The sequence below is a fragment of the Cnephaeus nilssonii genome (assembly GCF_951640355.1).
Source record: "Cnephaeus nilssonii genome assembly, chromosome: 22".
In the NCBI taxonomy this organism is placed as follows: domain Eukaryota; kingdom Metazoa; phylum Chordata; class Mammalia; order Chiroptera; family Vespertilionidae; genus Cnephaeus; species Cnephaeus nilssonii.
Genome location: NC_137093.1, coordinates 22,921,717 through 22,940,318, shown reverse-complemented (window position 1 = coordinate 22,940,318; position 18,602 = coordinate 22,921,717). Strand labels below are relative to the sequence as shown.

The window sequence follows — 18,602 nt, the reverse complement described above, 5'->3', positions numbered from 1 at the left end:
GCTACCACCACCCCATCGCAGAGAACCGAGGCTCAGGGAGGTCCCACCGCCAGGAGGTGGCAGAATGAGGAGTCAGCCCCACGCTGAGTGGAAACCCAGCTTTGTGTCCAGGACCCCAGCCCCCTCCCGCTGCTCGGCCCCAGCTCGGCACGGACACGAGCCTGACGCGGCGGGTGGCAGGCGTGCAGGCCTGGGGCCCATTCATTCGCACACGGACACACCGACTTCTGCAGTGCAACTTGCACCAAAGCTTTATTTCTGTTTTCATGGTCTGAATGCAACATCTCTGTACATGCAAAGGTCATCTCATTTGGGGGCAGTTGGCCGGCTTCCCAACTGCTCTCGATGTGCGTATGAAACTCTTTACAGTTACAAAATATAAAAGCACTTGTCGAAGTCCAATACTTGGGTAGGTCCAGGGAGCCCCGTGGTTTCAATGTTAAAAATATAGGCTTTTTTCTGGGTGAATTGTCAGTTACACGATTCGAGGTTCCCTCTGGGGTTGGATAAAGTGCCTCTCGCCTCCTCCCGTGCAGAACTCCAGGGCTGGCAAATTCTAAGGCAACTGCGAGGATGCCAGCGGGTAGGAGCTTAACTTTCCTGCACACCCGACTGGGGCTCCCTCTCTGTCGTGACTCAACTCTCCGACGAAGGGCCCCGGAAGAAAGGCTAGGAAAATACACAGTCTCTGTATATATATTTCCACTCCCCCGTCTTACAAAGCATTCGAGGATCAAAATCAGGTGGGAAGTGCTTGACTTCTAAATATTGGTTTGATTTAGGAAACAGCCCAGTACAAAATGTCGTCCGTAACACAATATATTACTTTTGTCAGCCCCCTATTTACAGGATCTGTAAGGCCATGTGGAGTGAGATCGTTAAAAAGGCTCAAGTTCTTCTGTAGACAACGGCATCGTATTTCTGCGTGGGTGCAACGCCACCAGCGCTGGTCCGAACGTGCCTGTCCGATTGGCGGCTGCTGCTCCCGGGAGGAAAGGCACAGTCTGTCTGTCATGGAAGTGACTGCCACGGCTCCGAGGGGGGCTGGAATGGCCCAGTGAGAGCGCCTTTCTCCGCCTCCCCTCCCCGCAGGCCCACCCCGCACGCTAGTTCATACAAAGGCGGCCGATATCCAGCTTCCTGTGTTAAGGGACAGGGCTTCGTGGGAGGGACCGCAGGGGCTGAGGGGGAGACGCTGTGGGTGGACGCTGTCTTCCGCGTGGGCCCGAGTCACCTTTAAGAAAGCATTTCGTTCTGCAGGTGACCCGCCCGCACCCCTGCGGACATTTAGCTTTGCAGTTATGCCCGGAGCCTGGGCAGCCCGGGGTGCCCTGGTGGGAAATGGAAAAGCGTGAACGGACAAGGCAGCTCTCAGCACCAGGAGGGGCAGCTCCTTTGAGAAATGACGCCAAGGGTTTTCCTAAACCCCTTGCGCAGCCTCTGAAGGTTTACTAGGATCTCAGGCCTGGGCCTCGTCTAGTCTCTCCTTCGCAATACCTGGCGTTGGCCTCACTTCCCGGGATGCACAGAAGAAAACACATTTGTCTGAGAGCACAGGACGTGGCTTGTCCCCCTGGAACACATCCCCATCTGACTGTCCTTGCCCCAAACCCCAGACACCCTGAGGCCGCCATCCCCAGCACCCCGAACACCGCGAGGTCTCGCGGCCCCAGCCTTTCTCTGGTGGCACCAAGTCGTTCTCCGCAGCACTGATGCCGGAGGCCGTGCCGGGAAGTTCACAGGCCGGAGGCCTCTGCCTCCTCAGACAAGAGACCCCGAGGAAGGGGCTCCACTGGGGGAACACACGGACTGGTCAAGAGGCCACCTGTCAAGACGCGGATGCGCAAAGGGTCAAAGGGTGTGTGTGGAGAGGGAGGGGGGAGGGAGGGGGGAGAGAGGTGGCTGAGATGGTGCATCCGTAGCAATTGGCTTTCTGTGCAAGACTCTCACCCAGGAGAGCCAACGGCCCAGGGGAGGAAGGAGAGAGGGGGGCAGGGGCTTGACTGCATACAGATGATTAAGGCATATTCAGTTCGTGTGAAAGGAGACAGGTTTCCAAAGATGACCCAGGCTCACCCGAGAACCTAAAGTACAAACCCTTGCTTTGCCCCAAAGAGCTCCCCCAGTTTAGAAAGAGGAGACGCACACACCCCACTGGCCCAGCCGTCTGCACAGGCTTGGACGTCAATCCTTCTAGCCTTGATGCACTGACCCCAGGGGGTCCTGAGGCGGAGGGCGGGGGGAGGCTGCACTGGTGGGTCCCTCCTGACCCACTGTGACTGTCTGCTCTGCATGGAGAGGAGGCCGCAGGAGAGGAAAGAAGGTGGGAGAATGCTCAGGGTCTGCCTAGTCAGTTGAAAGGGGTGGACTCTGTGTCTCAATCACCACGGAATCAGTTTGGACTTTTAGTTCCAGCCGGGGGGAGGGGGAGGATAGGGTAGGCAAAAGATCTCCTTTTCAAGTGTTTTTCTTTCCTGTCGGGTAAACTTGGGCTAAAACATGACTAATTCAGAACTGAGCGTTGTGCGTGGTGAGTGCGCTCCACTCCCTGGACAGAATGGGCCACTTCCTCTGCCTGAGATGGTGCCAGGGGCCCTTCCCACCTTCAGGACAAAGAAAGCAGCAGCTGAGAAAGGAATGAGCAGTGCCCCAAGGGGGCCCCTGACCAGGAAAGCCACCACATCAACGCTGTTGTAAAGCACGAGCAACAAAAGTCAACCAGCAGTTCCTGGAGGAATTAAATCCCCCAACGGCCAGAGAGAGCGGATCAACCACTTACTCAGGGAACGAAGGGGTACAGCTACGATCAAGCAAGGCCAGACCTCCACACACAGATGCACGAGGCTTCCAGACCCACAGGATGGGTGGGCGACAGGGTCCAACCAGTGCCCATCAGGAAGCAGCCAGAGCTCAGCCCGCAGGACTCAGGGAAGGCGACTCCGGTCACTGTCTGCGGTGCTGAAGCGAACCGCTCCCAGGGCACAGGCTGTCTTAACCCAGAGACAAGACCGCTGTCCACCCACTCCGCACTCCCAGGAGGAGAGGGAGGTAAAGGGAGATGATGCAAAAAGAGCGATGGGAAGACACACAAACTCCTGGAGAGGTGGCTGGGAAGGAGGTATGTTTTGACACCATTTGCAAATAATGGGATTTATGAAGATTTTCACCTTTTGGGGAGTTGCGGGGGTGGGGTGGGGAGCATGTGTCTACATCTAGAGAACGCGGTCTCTGTGTCCATGAGGAAACTGAGCCCCAGGGCCCCTCGGCCACCACTGGCCACCCTGGGAGCTGCCCAAACATCTCCCTCACCAAGGGCGTCTCCCAGGGGAGGTTGGCACACAGTTTATGGCGACTCCAGGCGTGGCAGGTGGCCAGCAGGCATCTCTGGGGTGTCTGCTGGGGCCTTGGGCTTCGCAGGTGGAGGAGGCCGGTGTGGAGGATTTCCAAAGAGAAGGACAGAGAGACAGCAAGGGAAAGAGGCAGGTAAACCTCCGCTCCGTCCCCCAGCATCCAGCGCTCTGTCTGCGTCCCTGGCCTGGAGTCTGAAGGGCTTTCAGCAAGACCCCTTCCCTTCACCTGGGCCTAAAAAGATGGCGGATGCAGGGGGAGGGTTGGTAAAGGAAGAGGTGAGTAGAAACACAAGAGCCCCTCATCCCTGCATCTGCTCAGCGAGGCCACTGCGGACCAGCTCTTCCCTGTAGCGCAGGCCATGATGGAAATCCACGCGGGGAAACCCCAGGCGGGGTCTGACGGCCCCGTAGGAAAGGCACTGCCAGGGGCTGCAGCTTATGAACCTGGAGGCCAAGGGACAAAGGTCCCTCCACAGAAACCAGAGCTCAGAAGGGAAAGAAACCAGGGAGCTATACACAAGGGTGACAATCGGAATTTTTACAAAAAGCTCGGATAGGGACAAGATAACCTGAGATGATCAGACACTCCCGGCCAAGCAGCCACGCCTCTTCCCTCCGGTTCCTTAATGTGAAAACGTATATACATGTCCGTGTTAGAGGGAAACTGGCTGCATTATTGCTTTATCACCTTCGACAGCAAACAAACGTGACACGCAAGAAAGGAGGTCAGCTATGCGCACAGCCCCGTGGAAGGATCAACACAGGAAGGGGACCCTTAACATCGGAACTTCGGAGCCTCCGAGAGGGAGGGGGAACTGGCCGAATAGCAATCAGGACGCCTGCTGGAGGTGCTGCCTGACACACCAGCAGGAAACGAGCGGCTCCTCCCTCCTCTGGGAAGACCTGCCCTGGGAGGGGAGGAGGCGCTTCACAGTTCAGGTGCTTTCCAGAACCGACCCGTGCTCCCAGAGCTGCTGCTTACGTGGGCGGAAATGCACTTTTACATTAAAAACCGCAACAAAACTGCCAACAGGGACATTTCTGGGCAGCCTGGCTTCTTTCCCAGCCTGAAGTGTTGTCTGGCAGGTGTGCAGGTGCGTGAAGAGGGAGCCTTTCCGCCTGATCCGGTCCGATCTGGTCCATCCTGTGAGCCTGCTGAGGGTGGAGCCCGGGCAGTGTCTGCACTGACCGGAAGGCGGGGCCCAGGCAGGTGACCGCTGTGCAGGAGGGAACGGCAGCACGTGGCCTCGTCTTGGGGGTCTGACAGTTAAGGCTTCTGTTCTTTAGACGTGCGGTGTCCCCGTCTGGAGAGGAGGGAGAGCCCTGTCAGGAGGGGGGACAGGGGCCCAGTTACTCTCTAGCTTCAGCCTCGGGACCTTTGCTGGGACTCCCCAAGACGGCCACGCCCCAGGCCGCAGGCTGGGAAGGATGATGTGGGGTTTGTTGCTGTTTAAGGGCTGGGACGAGGAAGGTGGCAGGCGGCTGGATGCGGTGGAATGGAGGTGAAACTGAGTCAAGTCGGGGTTCCAGCCTCAGCATCCTCACGTGGGTGACTGGAGCCTGAGATATCTCGTGCACAGCTCGAAACATACCCAAACAGGCTCCATCCCTCATCCAAACCCCGGAGCACAGCTTCATGCAGAATTCAGAATTCTTTTTGGGGTTTGTGATACACAAATACATACCCATATATGCATATATATAAATACATAAATATTGCATAATATATGCAACAGCCCATAAGCAAGCACACAACATGCCTGCAGTGTCACGTACGGGTATTCATAGAAAGAGTATTCTCCCGACAGCCTAAGCAGCATTAAATCCACGCAGGCAGGTTTGGCCTCTGAGAGGTAGATGCTTCCTTGTCAGAGGGCTCCGGCTTCCACTTGTGGACACGGAGGGGAGGCGGGGGTGCGGGGGCGGGGAGGGAGGCAGGCAGAGGTCTGCTGTGCTGTGCCTCTCAGAGCCAGTTTTTCTGGGCGTGGGCCGTGTGCTCCCATCCTGAGGATGCACAGGAGGCACTGGAGGTGCATTTGCAGGGAGCTCCTGAACCACTGGGCCACATGGGTGCTGTCAGCCCATTTTACAGACGGGGAAACTAAAGTCCAAGGTGTTCAGCTGTTCGGGACCTACACCAGGCTATATCAAATCGTTTGTGTTTTTTTAATCTTTTTTTTTCCAAATTCATTTTTAATTATACAGGGAGTATATAAATGCAGATTGGGAACCTTCCAGATTAAGCTGATCGTCGATGTCCTGCTCTCTCATGCTATAAACGGGGACGGAGACGCAGGAGAAGGGCCAGCCAAGGCTAGGTTACCCCCCCTAGGAGTGGTCCAGCTGTGACCGTACCCCTAAGAGGAAGCAGGCATTGCCACACCTTTACAGGAACCAGAGCACCCACACCCACAGTTTTCCTTCTCCCTCCTAGGGTACAACACCCCAAATCTCTGAACCTGTGCCTCCCCGCCCTATCCCTTGCGTTGCAGGCTCCGTCCAGGTCTCCCCCACCAGAGCCCTTCCTACCTGGTCAAGCTTGATTCTCATACAGGCTTTGCCTCTTCTTAGATTTCAGATCCTTTAGCCACTGGGGCGAGGTCTCTCCTGATCTGAAACCACAAAGCCAGGGAGAGTCAAGTGTGAGTGAGAACGAGGGCACCTTGCAGGCAGCGCTGTGAGGTACCCGACTCTCCTTCTGCCGTGCCAAGGTGGACGCTGAGCAGGGCACTCACAGATGGCCAACATGCCCATGCTCACATGATTGACAGGCAAGAAACTGCAATTAACCAAAGCACCCAACAATGGGAATGTTACATAAACCCTGGCACATCCACTCTATGAAATAATCTGCAGCTATCCCGTCATGCTTATATGAAATTATCTCCATCCATTTATCCTGCCATCTCTCACACATGTAAATTCTGTGGTGGTTCATTTTATGTGTCAACGTGGCTAGGCTATGGTACCCAAATACACGGTCAAACATCACTCCAGGTGTTTCTGTGAAGGTATTTTTTTTTTAGATGAGATGAGCATTTAAATCAGGAGATTTTGAGCCAAGCAGATTACCCTCCATATTATGGGTGGGCCTTACCCAATCAGTTGAAGATCTTAATAGAAAAGGACTGACCTCCCCTGAAGAAGAGGGAATTCTGCCAACAGACTGACTTTGGGATTCAAACTGCAACATCCTATCTGTCTGTCTGTCTGTCTATCTATCTATCTATCTATCTATCTATCTATCTATCTATCTCGTACACATAAGACCTGACTTATGCTGATCTCAGAGAAAGCTCCAGACCATGTGGTCCTGGAGGGCTCAGCCTGGAGGCTCAGGGAAGTTCCTGACCTGCCAGGGGGAGGAGGGAGGTCTGTGAGGAAGGAGAGCCTCCCTGGGCAGACCAAGCAAGCCTTGTCTGATGGTGGAGGCACAAGACCAGGCCCCCAGTGGTGCCTCTGAGACCTGGCCTGGGGGCTCCCCCAGCTGTGACGCTGACTCTGGAGCCAGGCTTACAGATCTGGCGTCCCCAGAGCAAGACAGGCACGATCTCAGCCGTGGCCTTGTCCCTCTCAGCCTCGGGTCCTCTGCTTCCTGCAGCCTGCTCTGTGCTCCAATAGCACACAGTCCTTGCAGCCCTTGGCACTATCGGGTCTCCAGGCCTTTGTACATGCCATGACTTCAGCCGGGGACCCTTCACGCTGCCACCTCTGTGGACACCATGACTCAGCTCAGGTGTCTCCTCTTCGAAACCTTTCCCACACCTTTCTTCCTTAAGTCTAGTTTACCAGTTCGTCCTCTATTACAGGGTCAAATCAAGAACCAGCCTCTAAATATTTTTGGGGGGTTACAGGGTGTCTGTTACAACCAGTCAGCTCTGCAGCTGCACCAGGAAAGCAGCAGCAGACAACCTATAAATGAATGGTTGTGACTGTGTGCCAATAAAACTTTATTTAAACAAAAAGACAATGAGCTGAATTTGACCTGTGGCCTATAGTTTGAGAGCCCCTGCTCTATCATAGCACTTATTATAAGACAATGTCAGCATCATGAATAAACCCTAGCTTTGACATGTCAACAGGACTCCTAAGAAGAATTCCACTATCCTTTATTGAGCATGTCTACAAGCAGTGCCCACACTTCCTCCTTTCATTCTCGGTCATTCAGCTCTAAAACCCAACAGGCAGCCCCCGCTTTCCCCCAAAATTACATCCCCAAGGGGGGCAGGGCACTCATCCCCAAGAGCCCTCACCTCTCGTCCTTCTCAACGCTGGTGGGTAGCACGCGACTGCCCAGCTGGAAGGGGGACTTGGGGGTCTTGGGCTGGGGGGCCCAGCCAGGGGTCTCGCTGGGACTGTCTGCCTCTGGCCTCTTGTGCAGCTGCGCCTGGGAGAGGAGAGAGCCGAGTCTGTAACCGCCTGTTGCTGGAGAGGGTCCCATCCCATGGCACTGCCACTGCACGGTGATGCCGGGGCCCCCACAGGCAGGAAGCCCCAGGGCAGGGGAGATGCTGGCTGACCTGGGGGCGGGGGGAAAGAAAATCGGTGGCCAGGCCTGCAGCCCTGAGGTGGGGCCACCAACTCATCCTGCAGGTGCAACTCAGCTCTGTCCAGCTCCATGCTCCTGCATCCATTTGAATAAGATGAAGCTTTGGACTGTCGGATTCCCACAGGAAGAAGGCAGGGTGGATTCTCACCCATATTTGGAGGACAGCAGAAGGGAGGAAGGAAGGGAGAGAGGGAAGAAGGGAGGGAGGGAGGGAGGGAGGCAGAGAGAGAGGCAGGGAGAGAGAGTAAGAATTATGGGGCCTGCTTTTTCTGTTCTTTTTGCTACCAGAGCCGAGAGTGACTCCGGGTGCGAGGTTCCGTACCTTGAGCATGGCCGGGTCGAAGCCCGGAAACATAGGCATCCTCTGGGGATGGCTGCTGGGTGACCTCTCGGACCGCTTCTCCTCCTCATCGGACTCTTCTCTCCTGGGGGATTTCTCTTCTGTTGCAAAGAAAAGCACGCCGATGTCACTGGCAGCCCCCGTGCACTGAGGCCCGGGTTCCAGATGCTCTGCACACAGACCCTCGGGCAATCCTCACACCAGCCCTGACCATCTGGGCATTCCTGGGCCATCGGACAGATAAGGACACACTCAGGACTTGCACTCATGACCTTCCTTCTCCACAGCTCTTGCCGAGAGATGTGCTCAGTAGGGCAGGATGGGGTTCCTCCTGGGACCGGGCACAGACACTCTGGGTCCCGGCTCTTTCCCAGGCAGGGAAGTAGAAGGAGCCCTTTGGTAGAGGCAGGGAAGGAGCCAGAAGTGCTTCCAGCCCCAATGCCCCGGGATCATGCTCTCAGAAGAGAGCGGGAGGGATCCCGTGTCTGTGGAAGGGCTGCTCGGAGTTGGTGTTGGACCAGGAGGCCACCCTCCTTCACCCAAACCCCCCTCTCTGGGGCTTAACCCCATCATCACACTCCAGCCTCGTAGTGAGACTTCTGGGAGATAGACTGCTGTCCCCACTCTTCCAGGAGTGAGGGGCGGAGTTTCAACCTCCTGGAGACTTGGACCCAGGACTGGGCACAGTGGGGAGTGGGGCAGGAGGCAAGGCCTGGTCCTCTGGGGCCCCAGGCCAAGCAGGAAACTGGGGCGTGTCCAGAAATCATACCCCAGGCCCTCCCCAGCGCCTGGCTGGTACCTCAAGGCTGCTGGGAACCAGGAGCTGTTGTATGTCCCCCAGCAGGGTGGGAGGTGGGGGTAATTACATGCTTTTAGCGGTAACTGTGTGCTTTTGTCTTGACTTTCGTTTTTACTTGGTCAAACAGCTCTGTGAAATTTGGCTCAGAAAACCAAGAAAGTGTACAGAGGCATTTAAACATTTCCTTGAATAACAGGCATGAGATGGGAGAGGGAGAGATAGCCCTCCAAGCATTTAAGATATCTGGTCAGAAGCTGTGCCCTCACTCAGCTCCAAGCTGGTCTGACATCCTACTGTTTGCCAAGTGAACACAAGTCCCTACAGTAGCCTGTGGGGGACTAAGGCTGCCTATGTGTACAGTGGGGAGGTCACCTGCTATGGTTTCCATTATAAGAAAAGATTTTGCTCAAAACTCTTTACAGAAAAAGCCTAACTCCTTGGCAAAGAAGCATGACTTCCTATGACTTGGCCTCACCTACTTTTCCAGCATAAGTCCTGCTACTACTGGCTTGAACCACTTAGAGAGGCACCTGCAACACACAGAGAATGTTCTTTCCACACCTCTCCCTCCTTGGTCCTGTTAATATTTCTGTCTGGAATACCCTTCCCTGGCTAATCCCTACCTGCCCTTTAAAATTCAGCTCAGGATTTGCTACAAAATGCAGCCAAAGAAATCCTCAGAGGAAAATGCGTAGCCTTAAAATAATTCACTAGAAACCAAATAAGACTGATAAATAAACTGATCTTTTAACTGAAGAATCTAGAAAAGAAGACCAGCAAACAAACCTGAAGAGTATAGGACAAATTTAATAAGGATAAAAGCAGAAATCATGAAACCCTGTTAAATTGTGGCTCTGTCCCTTGCAACCTGCAGAGCCCCAATTAATATATCATCCCTCTAAAATATTTTTTTTACTTAGTTTCTAATAAGCTGTGCAGAATAAGAAATCACAGTTTCCTGTGTAATTATGGTCTAATATCCTATAGCCTTCAACTCACAGGAAGTTCCTTCTAGTGTTTAACCTCCATCCTTCCTGCTGTTCAATGTGGTATATATGGAGGCGAGGGGTGTACCTGTTGAGTCCTTGAACATCCACATGGTGTCATCCTCCTCCTCCACAGGAGACCTGCTCTCTGACTCGCTGACTCGGCTGCGCCGGAGGGAGTGGGAGATGGGAGCCCGGCGGCGGCTTTTCTTGCTGAGCTGTACCCGGGTCTTGAGGGCACTTGAGTCGAGGACTGAGGTTTGCTTTGGGAGCAGTAGGGAGGAAGAAAGGAAAAACAAGGGAACCATTCACTGAGGGCACCACCCAAGAGAAGTGTGTGAAGCTTCGCTGATGCACAAGACCCTATTTAGGTGGCACACGGGCCAGCATTTCTGCATTTTAATACTAACCTGACACCTGAAGCCGAAATTTCTCCATGAAACAAACCACGTAGGTTGATTACAAGAATCAAATGAAGCTTGAGTGCCCTGGCACTGTGCCTGGCACATAGTGGGCACACAATGGAAATGCCTTTCCCCTCCTGGTGACATTGTACGAGCATATAAGCGAGAGCAGTGCTCAATGCATAGCAGGAGCTCCATACATGTTTGTTGCATGAACAACTGAAGACATCCCCTAATTAAATCCCTATACTCCATACCATGTCCATGTTTATATAGTGGGGTGCCCCAGGGGAGACTGAACTTGTGTCTTTCCCCATTTCTGTTCTTACCCAGAGGTGCCAGCTGACTATACTTAGGAAGGGGAATCCCCTTTGAGGCCCTAGAGGGAGTCCCCCTCCCAAAGCAGTGGGGTTCTTTCTCAGGGGGAATCTGGGCAGCCGTCCCTAGGAGTGTGGGCATGAGGCTTTACTGCCAGGAGAGCGGGTCCCTTTTCGATTCTGCATCATTTTGATGTTGCATCTTCAGGAGGGTGGGAGGGCAGCCCTACTGTCAGGGAAGCAGAATAATGAGACCTTCATGTCTCAAGGGTTGACAAAGAAAGTCTGCCTGCCCCCTGCAGGGGGATCCTCGGGTGGGGGAGGAAGAGGACAGGCGGCAGTCTGGAAGGGGCTGGAGCAGGAGCAGTTGGACCCGGCAGCTGGCATTGCCTCTGCTTGGCACCTAGAAAGCTGAGTTGTAAGGGCTGCTTCTGGGGACCCACACCTGAGGGGGTCTCCCCTTCTTAGAATGACTGCTCTCCGTTTACAGAGAGACTTGTACGCCCTGGCACTAGGGACACATCCCACTAAGAGCACCTGGCAGGGTGAGGTCAGACTTCCTGCTCACCTAACAGGCGTGGGCTAGGCTCAGCTTCAATTTGAACACATGGGATTGTATCTGAGGCTGTGGAGCCCATTCTGCTGGTCACAAGTGGATAAGGAAGCCGAGGCTCAGGGATGTGAAAGCATTTGCCCCAAGACACACAGCTGGTGTATGGCAGGCCCAAGCCACAGGCAGACGCCAGTCCCATCTCAGACTGTGCCCTCTGCACCCACACAGATTCTACCTTGGAAAGGGGCAATTCGCCAGGAGATGCTAGTATGTCCCTTTAAGAAGAAATAAGTGTTCCCAACACACGCTCCCAAGAACCGACTTACATTGATAAAGGAGAAGTCATCTACTTTCTTTGTAGAGCAGGTGTCTGGCGGGGGCGGCCCCTCGGTCCCGTCAGTGGACTCCAGGTCAGTGCTGGAGCGGTCCACGCTGGTGCTCCGCTGGTCCCTGGGGCAGTCATGCTGGTCTCCGGCCGAGGTGGCCTCCGTCGGGGAGGACAGTGAGGACAAGCGGCTGCTGGAGGGCTGCTTCCACGCTGACGCGGCACTGCTGTCCGGGGACGGAGACTCAGGGGCCACGCTGTGAGGGAGGAAAGAAGGAAGGAAGGAAGGAAGGAAGGAAGGAAGGAAGGAAGGAAGGAAGGAAGGAAGGAAGGAAGGAAGGAAGGGAGGGAGGGAGGGAGAGAGGGAGGGAGGGAGGGAGGGAGGGAGGGAGGGAGGGAGGGGACATGGTCATGCAGGCTGTTTCCGAGGACTGAGTATCAGAGTAAAGAAGGCACAGAAAGTGGGGTGTGGGGTGTGCTCTATACACCAGGAAGCAGGACAGACATCCCAGGAGAACCACCTTGGGCACACGGCCCGGTGCTGATCATGCCTCTAGAACACCTGGCCAGCTGTGGAATGGGAGGGTTAACCTCCTGAATGAAATATTAACCTCACGGAAGATGAGGAACCTGAGGCACAGAGACATGAGGCAGCTGGCCCAAAGGGGCAGACCTGACTCTAGAATACACATCCCTGACCCCCTTCTACTTCCGGAATTTCTTCCCAGACCATTTCAGGTACCACTTGGATAATGGGCATCACATACAATAGGAAATTTATAAATAAATCAAGTCCTTCCATTAGAAAGGCTCTCCCTGTCCACAAAAAGACCCCAAAGTCCAGAGCACAGGAAGCCCTACCTGGGGAAGGGTGTGTGGGCACGCCAGACACCACCTCCCTGATCGGAGGGTCTATCCTGAAAGACACCCCCCCTCCCCAGTCCCCACAGCTGCACTCTTAAGCAGACCCTTCGACCCAGGTGTACTGGGAGCACAGAGATGCTTTTTGTCAGCTCTGGGATGATTTTATTACTTGAAATAGGCAGGATTTAGGGGTATGGGGTGGGGTTGAGCCAAATCCACAAAAAATAAGGAGAAATACCATCGAGGTGGCAGCAGATGGCACTGCTAGCTAGGGCTGGGAGCACAGCAGCTCCTGGGACTGTCCAGGAGGGGGCGATGCAGTGCCTCTAAGAGACAGGATGAGGCACCCACCTCCCTGGGAGATCCCAGGTCCCAGTAAGAGGGGCACTGGAGACCCAGAGAGAGAGTAACAATGGGCCAGGCCGTCCCACAGCCGGCTGGGGTGGAGCTGGGATTCAGACCTCCTGCTTCCTGAATCCGGGCTACCCTGGATAACCCTTCGGGCTTCTGCCACGATCCTAGCATCCCTCCGAGCCAGGCTGACACCTGAGGACCTACAGGCCGTTGACAGTGGCCATATTAAATGCAGGCAGTGTATAAAGCAATATGTATATGTCCTTATATTTGTAAACACACAGATATATTGAAAAATTCTAGAAAGACAAAAACATTACTGAAGGTTGATAGCTGTGTGCTGAGATTACTGGTGTTTTCATGTTTTTTAATTTGTGGCAAATGTGCATAACATAGAATTTACCACTAGTGAGATACAGTACCTTTACAACGTTGTGTGACCATCACTACCAGGTAGTTCTAGAACATCTTATCACCCCAAAAGGAAACTGGTACCTGCTTATCAGTCATTCCCAATCTCCCTTCCTGCCCCCTCTCCCGCCCCCCCACAACCACTAATCTGCTTTCTGTCTCAACGGATTTGCCTATTCTGGATATTTCACATATCATTTGCTATTTTTAATACTTTCTAAATTTCTTTTTTACAACAAGAATGGTTTACTCTTACACTTATAGACAAAACAAGCTCCAGTAACTTGCCCAGATCCCTGCCCAGCCGCCCTGCCCCGCGCCAGGGGCCTCGCACGCCCCACCTACCTCTCCCCGCTCTGGTGCTGGTCCCTCCACGTCCCATACTGGCTGTCGGCTTCCTGTACGAGGGTGTCGGTGTCCTTGGCCTCGGGGGGCCGCCTGGAGAAGCACTGTTTCAGCTGATCCTGCAAGGGAAGGCCAGACCGGGGGTTACTGTCAGGGAAAATGCTCAGAACCTGGTCCCAGCTGGCGCAAATCCTAACATATCACCGGGTTTAACCCGCCACTGCTCTCAGAGGTGGGTCCAGATGTCTTGGTGGGCGCTACATGACCAACCTTCCAAGTTTGCCTAAGACATCATAGGATGCAGGACCGTCGGTGCTAAAGCCGGGCAAACTGGGCCGAAGGGGCTACCCTCCTCAGCAAGCAGGGTTCTGCTGGGCGCTCCCAGACCCTCCTCAGTGCCCATCTCCATCTGCACTGCAGCCAGGCTAAACTTCTCTCCACCTTGGATGCTCCCAGGACTTACCAGTCTGGTTAGGGCACCCCCCACATGCACCCCACCCAGGGTTCTGATGGCCGCCCGGCTTCCCTCCCTCAAGACCACCTGGCATAGCATCCCTGGAGCATTGAACTTGTGCCTGGTGTTCACCAAGCTGTGTACATATCACCTCGCCAAACTGCAGTCCCCCGGCAACCTATGAGGTGGAGCTTATCACAATCCCCATTTTACAGATGAGAACATTGAGGCTTAGGAGGTGAAGAGACAAAGTGGAACTCAAACCCGGGCAGGGGGCTTGGACCTGCAAGTCCAAACTGGTAACCACTGGGCCCACATGGCCTGGATTGCTTGGTTCTGTCACCACCTGCTCAGTTCCTGGTCTCTGTGCTCGACCTGGGCCTTTGGGGAAATGCTGGTTACCACAGATCTGGCTGCAGGGCCCACCCGGGCCTGGCAGACGGAGGGATCCCACAGATCTCCATTAAGTGAATGAACTGCTGGCTTCTCAACTTGTTCACTTTGGAGAAGATGGAGCAGTCAAGGAGAAACCAAACTCCACCCCCCTGGGCGGCCACTGGCACAGTAACAATTCAAATGGCCTTGGCTTCTAAGGTTTGAAGGGTGTTCCCAGAGACCATCTTTTGACGACCCGAGGCCAGGAGATGAGGAATATGGAGGGAGATGGGGTGAGGGGATGACAGCAACTTTGCTCCCAACTCCAGAAAGACCACTTCTATGTTCTATTTGAGGTCAGGAGGCATATTCTGCATATGCATAGCATTAATTTCTTGCTCAAAAACCTTCTATGGCTCCCTACTGTCCTCCTACTGAAATCCAACACCCCTTGTAATTGAGCACAAAACTTCCTGTCCAGTCCCAACTCCCACCCCTACCCCAAACAAGCCCTCCATCCACTCTCCTGACCTACTCGCCATATCCCACCCAAACCTCGCACATTCCTGGCCTCTGGCTTTGCTTGTGCTGTTCCCTCTTCCTATCCATCCTTCCCACCCAGAGTCATGGCAACCCACAGGGCTCTCTCCTCCTCCTGAGCTCTTCCTGCCTAACCCGGACTCACCTCTGTGCAGGCAAGTTTGACATAGACGTTATTAACTCAACAGATATTTACTGAGCACCTACTATGTGCCAGGCACTGAGGAGGAGGGTAGGATCACAACACAGATGCTGAGATTCTGTAACTGCTGATGCACCCTTCAAGGTCAGGACACTCTATCATCCTTGTCCCCCACGGAGTAGGCGCTTAGTGAGGGGGCAGGACCCTCTCCTGAGCAGCTTCTTCCTCCCAGAAGTGGGAGCGTGCCTCTTCCCAGCTTCTGTGGAACTGCCCTCAACAGAGCAAGCACACGTGGTCCAGCAAAACGTGTGCGCCCGGGGAAAGCTGTGCGTGACCTCCGCCTCCCTTCCTGCTGCACAGAGATGGTATAGGGCTTCAGTAGGCAACAGTGGTCACGCCAAGGGCACAGACGCAATGACAGCTCCTAGCACAGCACCTGGCCCAGTAAGTGACCACCTCCCACCCATTCTCTTGCTGTCAACTTTTGGGGACACTGTGTACCCCATGATGTTTGAGGGATACTGTGGACAAGATGCTCACAAGGCTGCATTAGAGCCCAGCAAGCTTTCTCTGTAAAGGGCCAGCCAGTAAATATTTGGGGCTTTATGGGCCACCCTGTCTCTGACCCAGCTACTCCCCTCTGCCACTGCTACCAAGAAAGCAGTGCAAGCAATATGTGAGTGCGCGTGGCTGTGTTCCAATAAAGCTTTATTGACAAAGAGGTGGCTGGCTGGCTGTGGCCCCTGATCTACAGCCTTTAGTCTGTGTCCCAGCACTCAGAACTGTGCCTGGCCTGGAGTAATTGTTGAATAAATGTCTGTTGGAAGAATATGTTCCTGAAAATAACTTTTTTCCAATGAGTAGGTGTGAGCTTCTTATCCAGAAAAGAGAATGGAGCTAGCGACGGGGTAGGGAAAGGAGAGAATATTATGCCTGTGTGTATTTTGGGGCGTCTGACACATCCGCCTAAGAAAGAACCCTGAGTCAGGGCAGCGCTTGGTGGCCCACAGATGACAGAGCGATTCTGAGCAATTTAAGACGTGGGTCCCATCCCCTCTGCAACTCTACACCCCAGCTGTGCAGGGAGCTCTGCGGTCATGGGGCCCGGGCTGGCGTGGGGACCTAGCTCTGTCTCAGTGCCTTCCTGTCCTGTGTCCGGGTCAGACCCGCACAAGGACTGGGCGGCAATAGTAATGACAGCGTCGAAGGCTAACACAGGGCGCTGATGGTGTGCCATTCACTTTGCCTCCCACTGTTCTCAACAGGCCTGTGTAGCAGGAACTGTCATGGACCCATCTCACAGGAGAGGAGACTGAGGCCCTGCGAGGCAAACGGGCACGCCCAAGGTCACAGTTAGAAAGTGGGGGAGCTGGGATTTGCACCCGGTTTGTCTGAGCTCCCCAAAGCCGCTGCATTCTCCTAGCTCGGGCTTGAAGGGAGAGGATCGGTGCCTCGCCAGGCCTAGAATCCATGGACAAGTGTTTGCCCAAAGTGACAGGGACGCACGTCTGCAGCTGGTCCCCGGGAGGCGTGTTTGGTTTCGGTTGGGAGTGCCCGACAAGGCTCCGGGGCCAGGGCTGCCTTGCTGCCCCGAAGGTCTCAGAGGCTATAAACAGACACGACAGCTGGGCTGGGGGCCCAGGCTCTTGGCAGCTTCGTCCCAGAGGCCCCCAGGCTCCAGGAGCCCATCAGGCGTCAGAGGTGAGAGAGGAGGTGGCAAGAATAGTAATAACCCTGAACATTTAAGGAGCACTGACTGTGCCTGGCACCGCATCAAATTCCTTACATGGACCATCTAGTTTAATTCCATAGTAGATACTATTAATGTCCCCATTTCACAGATGAGGTAGCTGAGGCTGTGAGAAATTAAATAGTAACAACAGACACTTACATGGCGTTTACTGTGTGCCAAGTTGCCATATTTAGTATTCCCAACAACCTTAAGTAGCAGCTGTTATTACCCCCCATTTCCAGATAAGAAGGCTGAGGCACAGAGAGGTGAAGGGACTTGCCAAGGGCCTCACGAGTGAGTGAAAGAGCCTGATTCAAACGCAGGCATTGGGCTCTGAGTCTATGGCCTGTTACCTACCCCCTCCCACTCTAACAACTCCTATTAGCAATTTCACCCAGGAAACGCCCCTCCGGGAGATTCTTGGTACAGTCTGCCAGCCACTGGCCAATGCTGGCCCCAGGTCTGCTTGGAATGTGCCCCTAAAACACAGCTCAGGCATCACCTCCTCCAGGAAGCCTCTCCTGACTGCCTCCAACCACAGCTGAACGGGGTCTCTCCTCGGGCCCCCACAGAGCACCCTGTGCCCAGCCATCATAGAACTTAAGGCGCTGGCTGTGCTTGCTTCCTGTTTGACCGTCTCCTCCAAACTGTGAGCTCCCTGAGGGTAGACACTGGGGTCTGTTAACCTTCAAACCCCAAGGCCAAGTAAAGAGATAGCCACTGTGGCTAGGGAGCAACTGAAAATAAACAGATGAATGAACGAATGAGTGAACGAATGAATGAATGAACCCATAAATGATCCCCCTCTCTAATGTCTGTGATAATATTGCTGTTTAGTCACACTCTCTTGATATATCTATATGCCCTTAATATTTAATATGCCCTTAGTAGTTAATTTTTGTTACTTTTAAAATAAACCTTTTTCCCCCTAAAACACCACACTCAATGTGCTGGCAAACAATAAAAGTTAACTGGCTACTGTGACTTTCTTTAAGGTGAAAAATAGGAGAGATTGATTCAGGAAATCCCCTAAACAATCAAGAACCTTCGTGCAGAGGACAGAAGGGGGTGTAGAACATTCCAGAAGTACTGAGATACTTTTGCATGAAAACAGACAAATTAAATTTCCCTCTTAAGTCTAAAGCCCTATTAATAAAAGGTCCATAGTTCTAAGGTTAGGATGAGCCAAGGGAAAAGAGAATTGAGGAGCTTTTAAAAATGCATGTAACCTAAACGATAGCACAGCCATAATGTGGAATACTATTTATTTGTTAGGAAGAGCTGTTACAAGGATAAGGCAGGTGTGTATGGAATGGGCCCCGAGATACATTATCAAGTGTATAAAGCAAGACACGAAACCCAGAGGCGTGTGCTGCCGTCTGTCTGTGGGGAAGCAATATAGACGTAAACACGTGAACGTACAGACCCTCAGAGGACAGGAAACTGAGTTGCTTGTCTCTGGGAGGGAACTGGGTGATGTGTGGGAGGGGCGGGGCGCAGAGGCAAACATAGATTTTAATTTACCTCTTTTTGTATTTTGTAACACTACGGTTAGTAATTTTAAAAAAATGTTAAGAAGTACCATTCTACATAAATATATGATTCTTTTGTTTCCCAGCTTCTCCTTTTCACGGAATCGGCTCCGACCCAGCCAGACTTGGCTCCTCCTGGATTCTTAAAACATTCTCCGCCAAATTTGGATTCTTTTTTTTAACCATCACACGTCAAAACATCTCGCATGTTTATTTCAGGCCAGTGCTCA

General features: G+C 53.5%; 1 protein-coding gene across 5 annotated transcripts in view; it reads right to left on the bottom strand.

The window, feature by feature from the left end:
* Positions 1-215: 215 nt before the first annotated feature.
* KIAA1671 overlaps positions 216-18,602 on the bottom strand; it is a 142,197-nt gene continuing 123,810 nt past the window's right edge. For 2 of the 5 annotated variants that reach the window (XM_079762599.1, XM_079762600.1), the window contains exons 6-12: positions 13,598-13,716; positions 11,625-11,880; positions 10,113-10,287; positions 8,222-8,340; positions 7,604-7,737; positions 5,880-5,962; positions 216-4,673 (exon numbers count right to left, since the gene is read on the bottom strand). In XM_079762599.1, coding sequence (XP_079618725.1) covers positions 5,884-5,962; positions 7,604-7,737; positions 8,222-8,340; positions 10,113-10,287; positions 11,625-11,880; positions 13,598-13,716 — 882 coding nt within the window. In that variant the 3' untranslated portion in view covers positions 216-4,673; positions 5,880-5,883. The remainder of the gene's footprint in view (positions 4,674-5,879; positions 5,963-7,603; positions 7,738-8,221; positions 8,341-10,112; positions 10,288-11,624; positions 11,881-13,597; positions 13,717-18,602) is intronic. The other 3 variants (XM_079762601.1, XM_079762602.1, XM_079762603.1) reach the window with 3 other exon arrangements.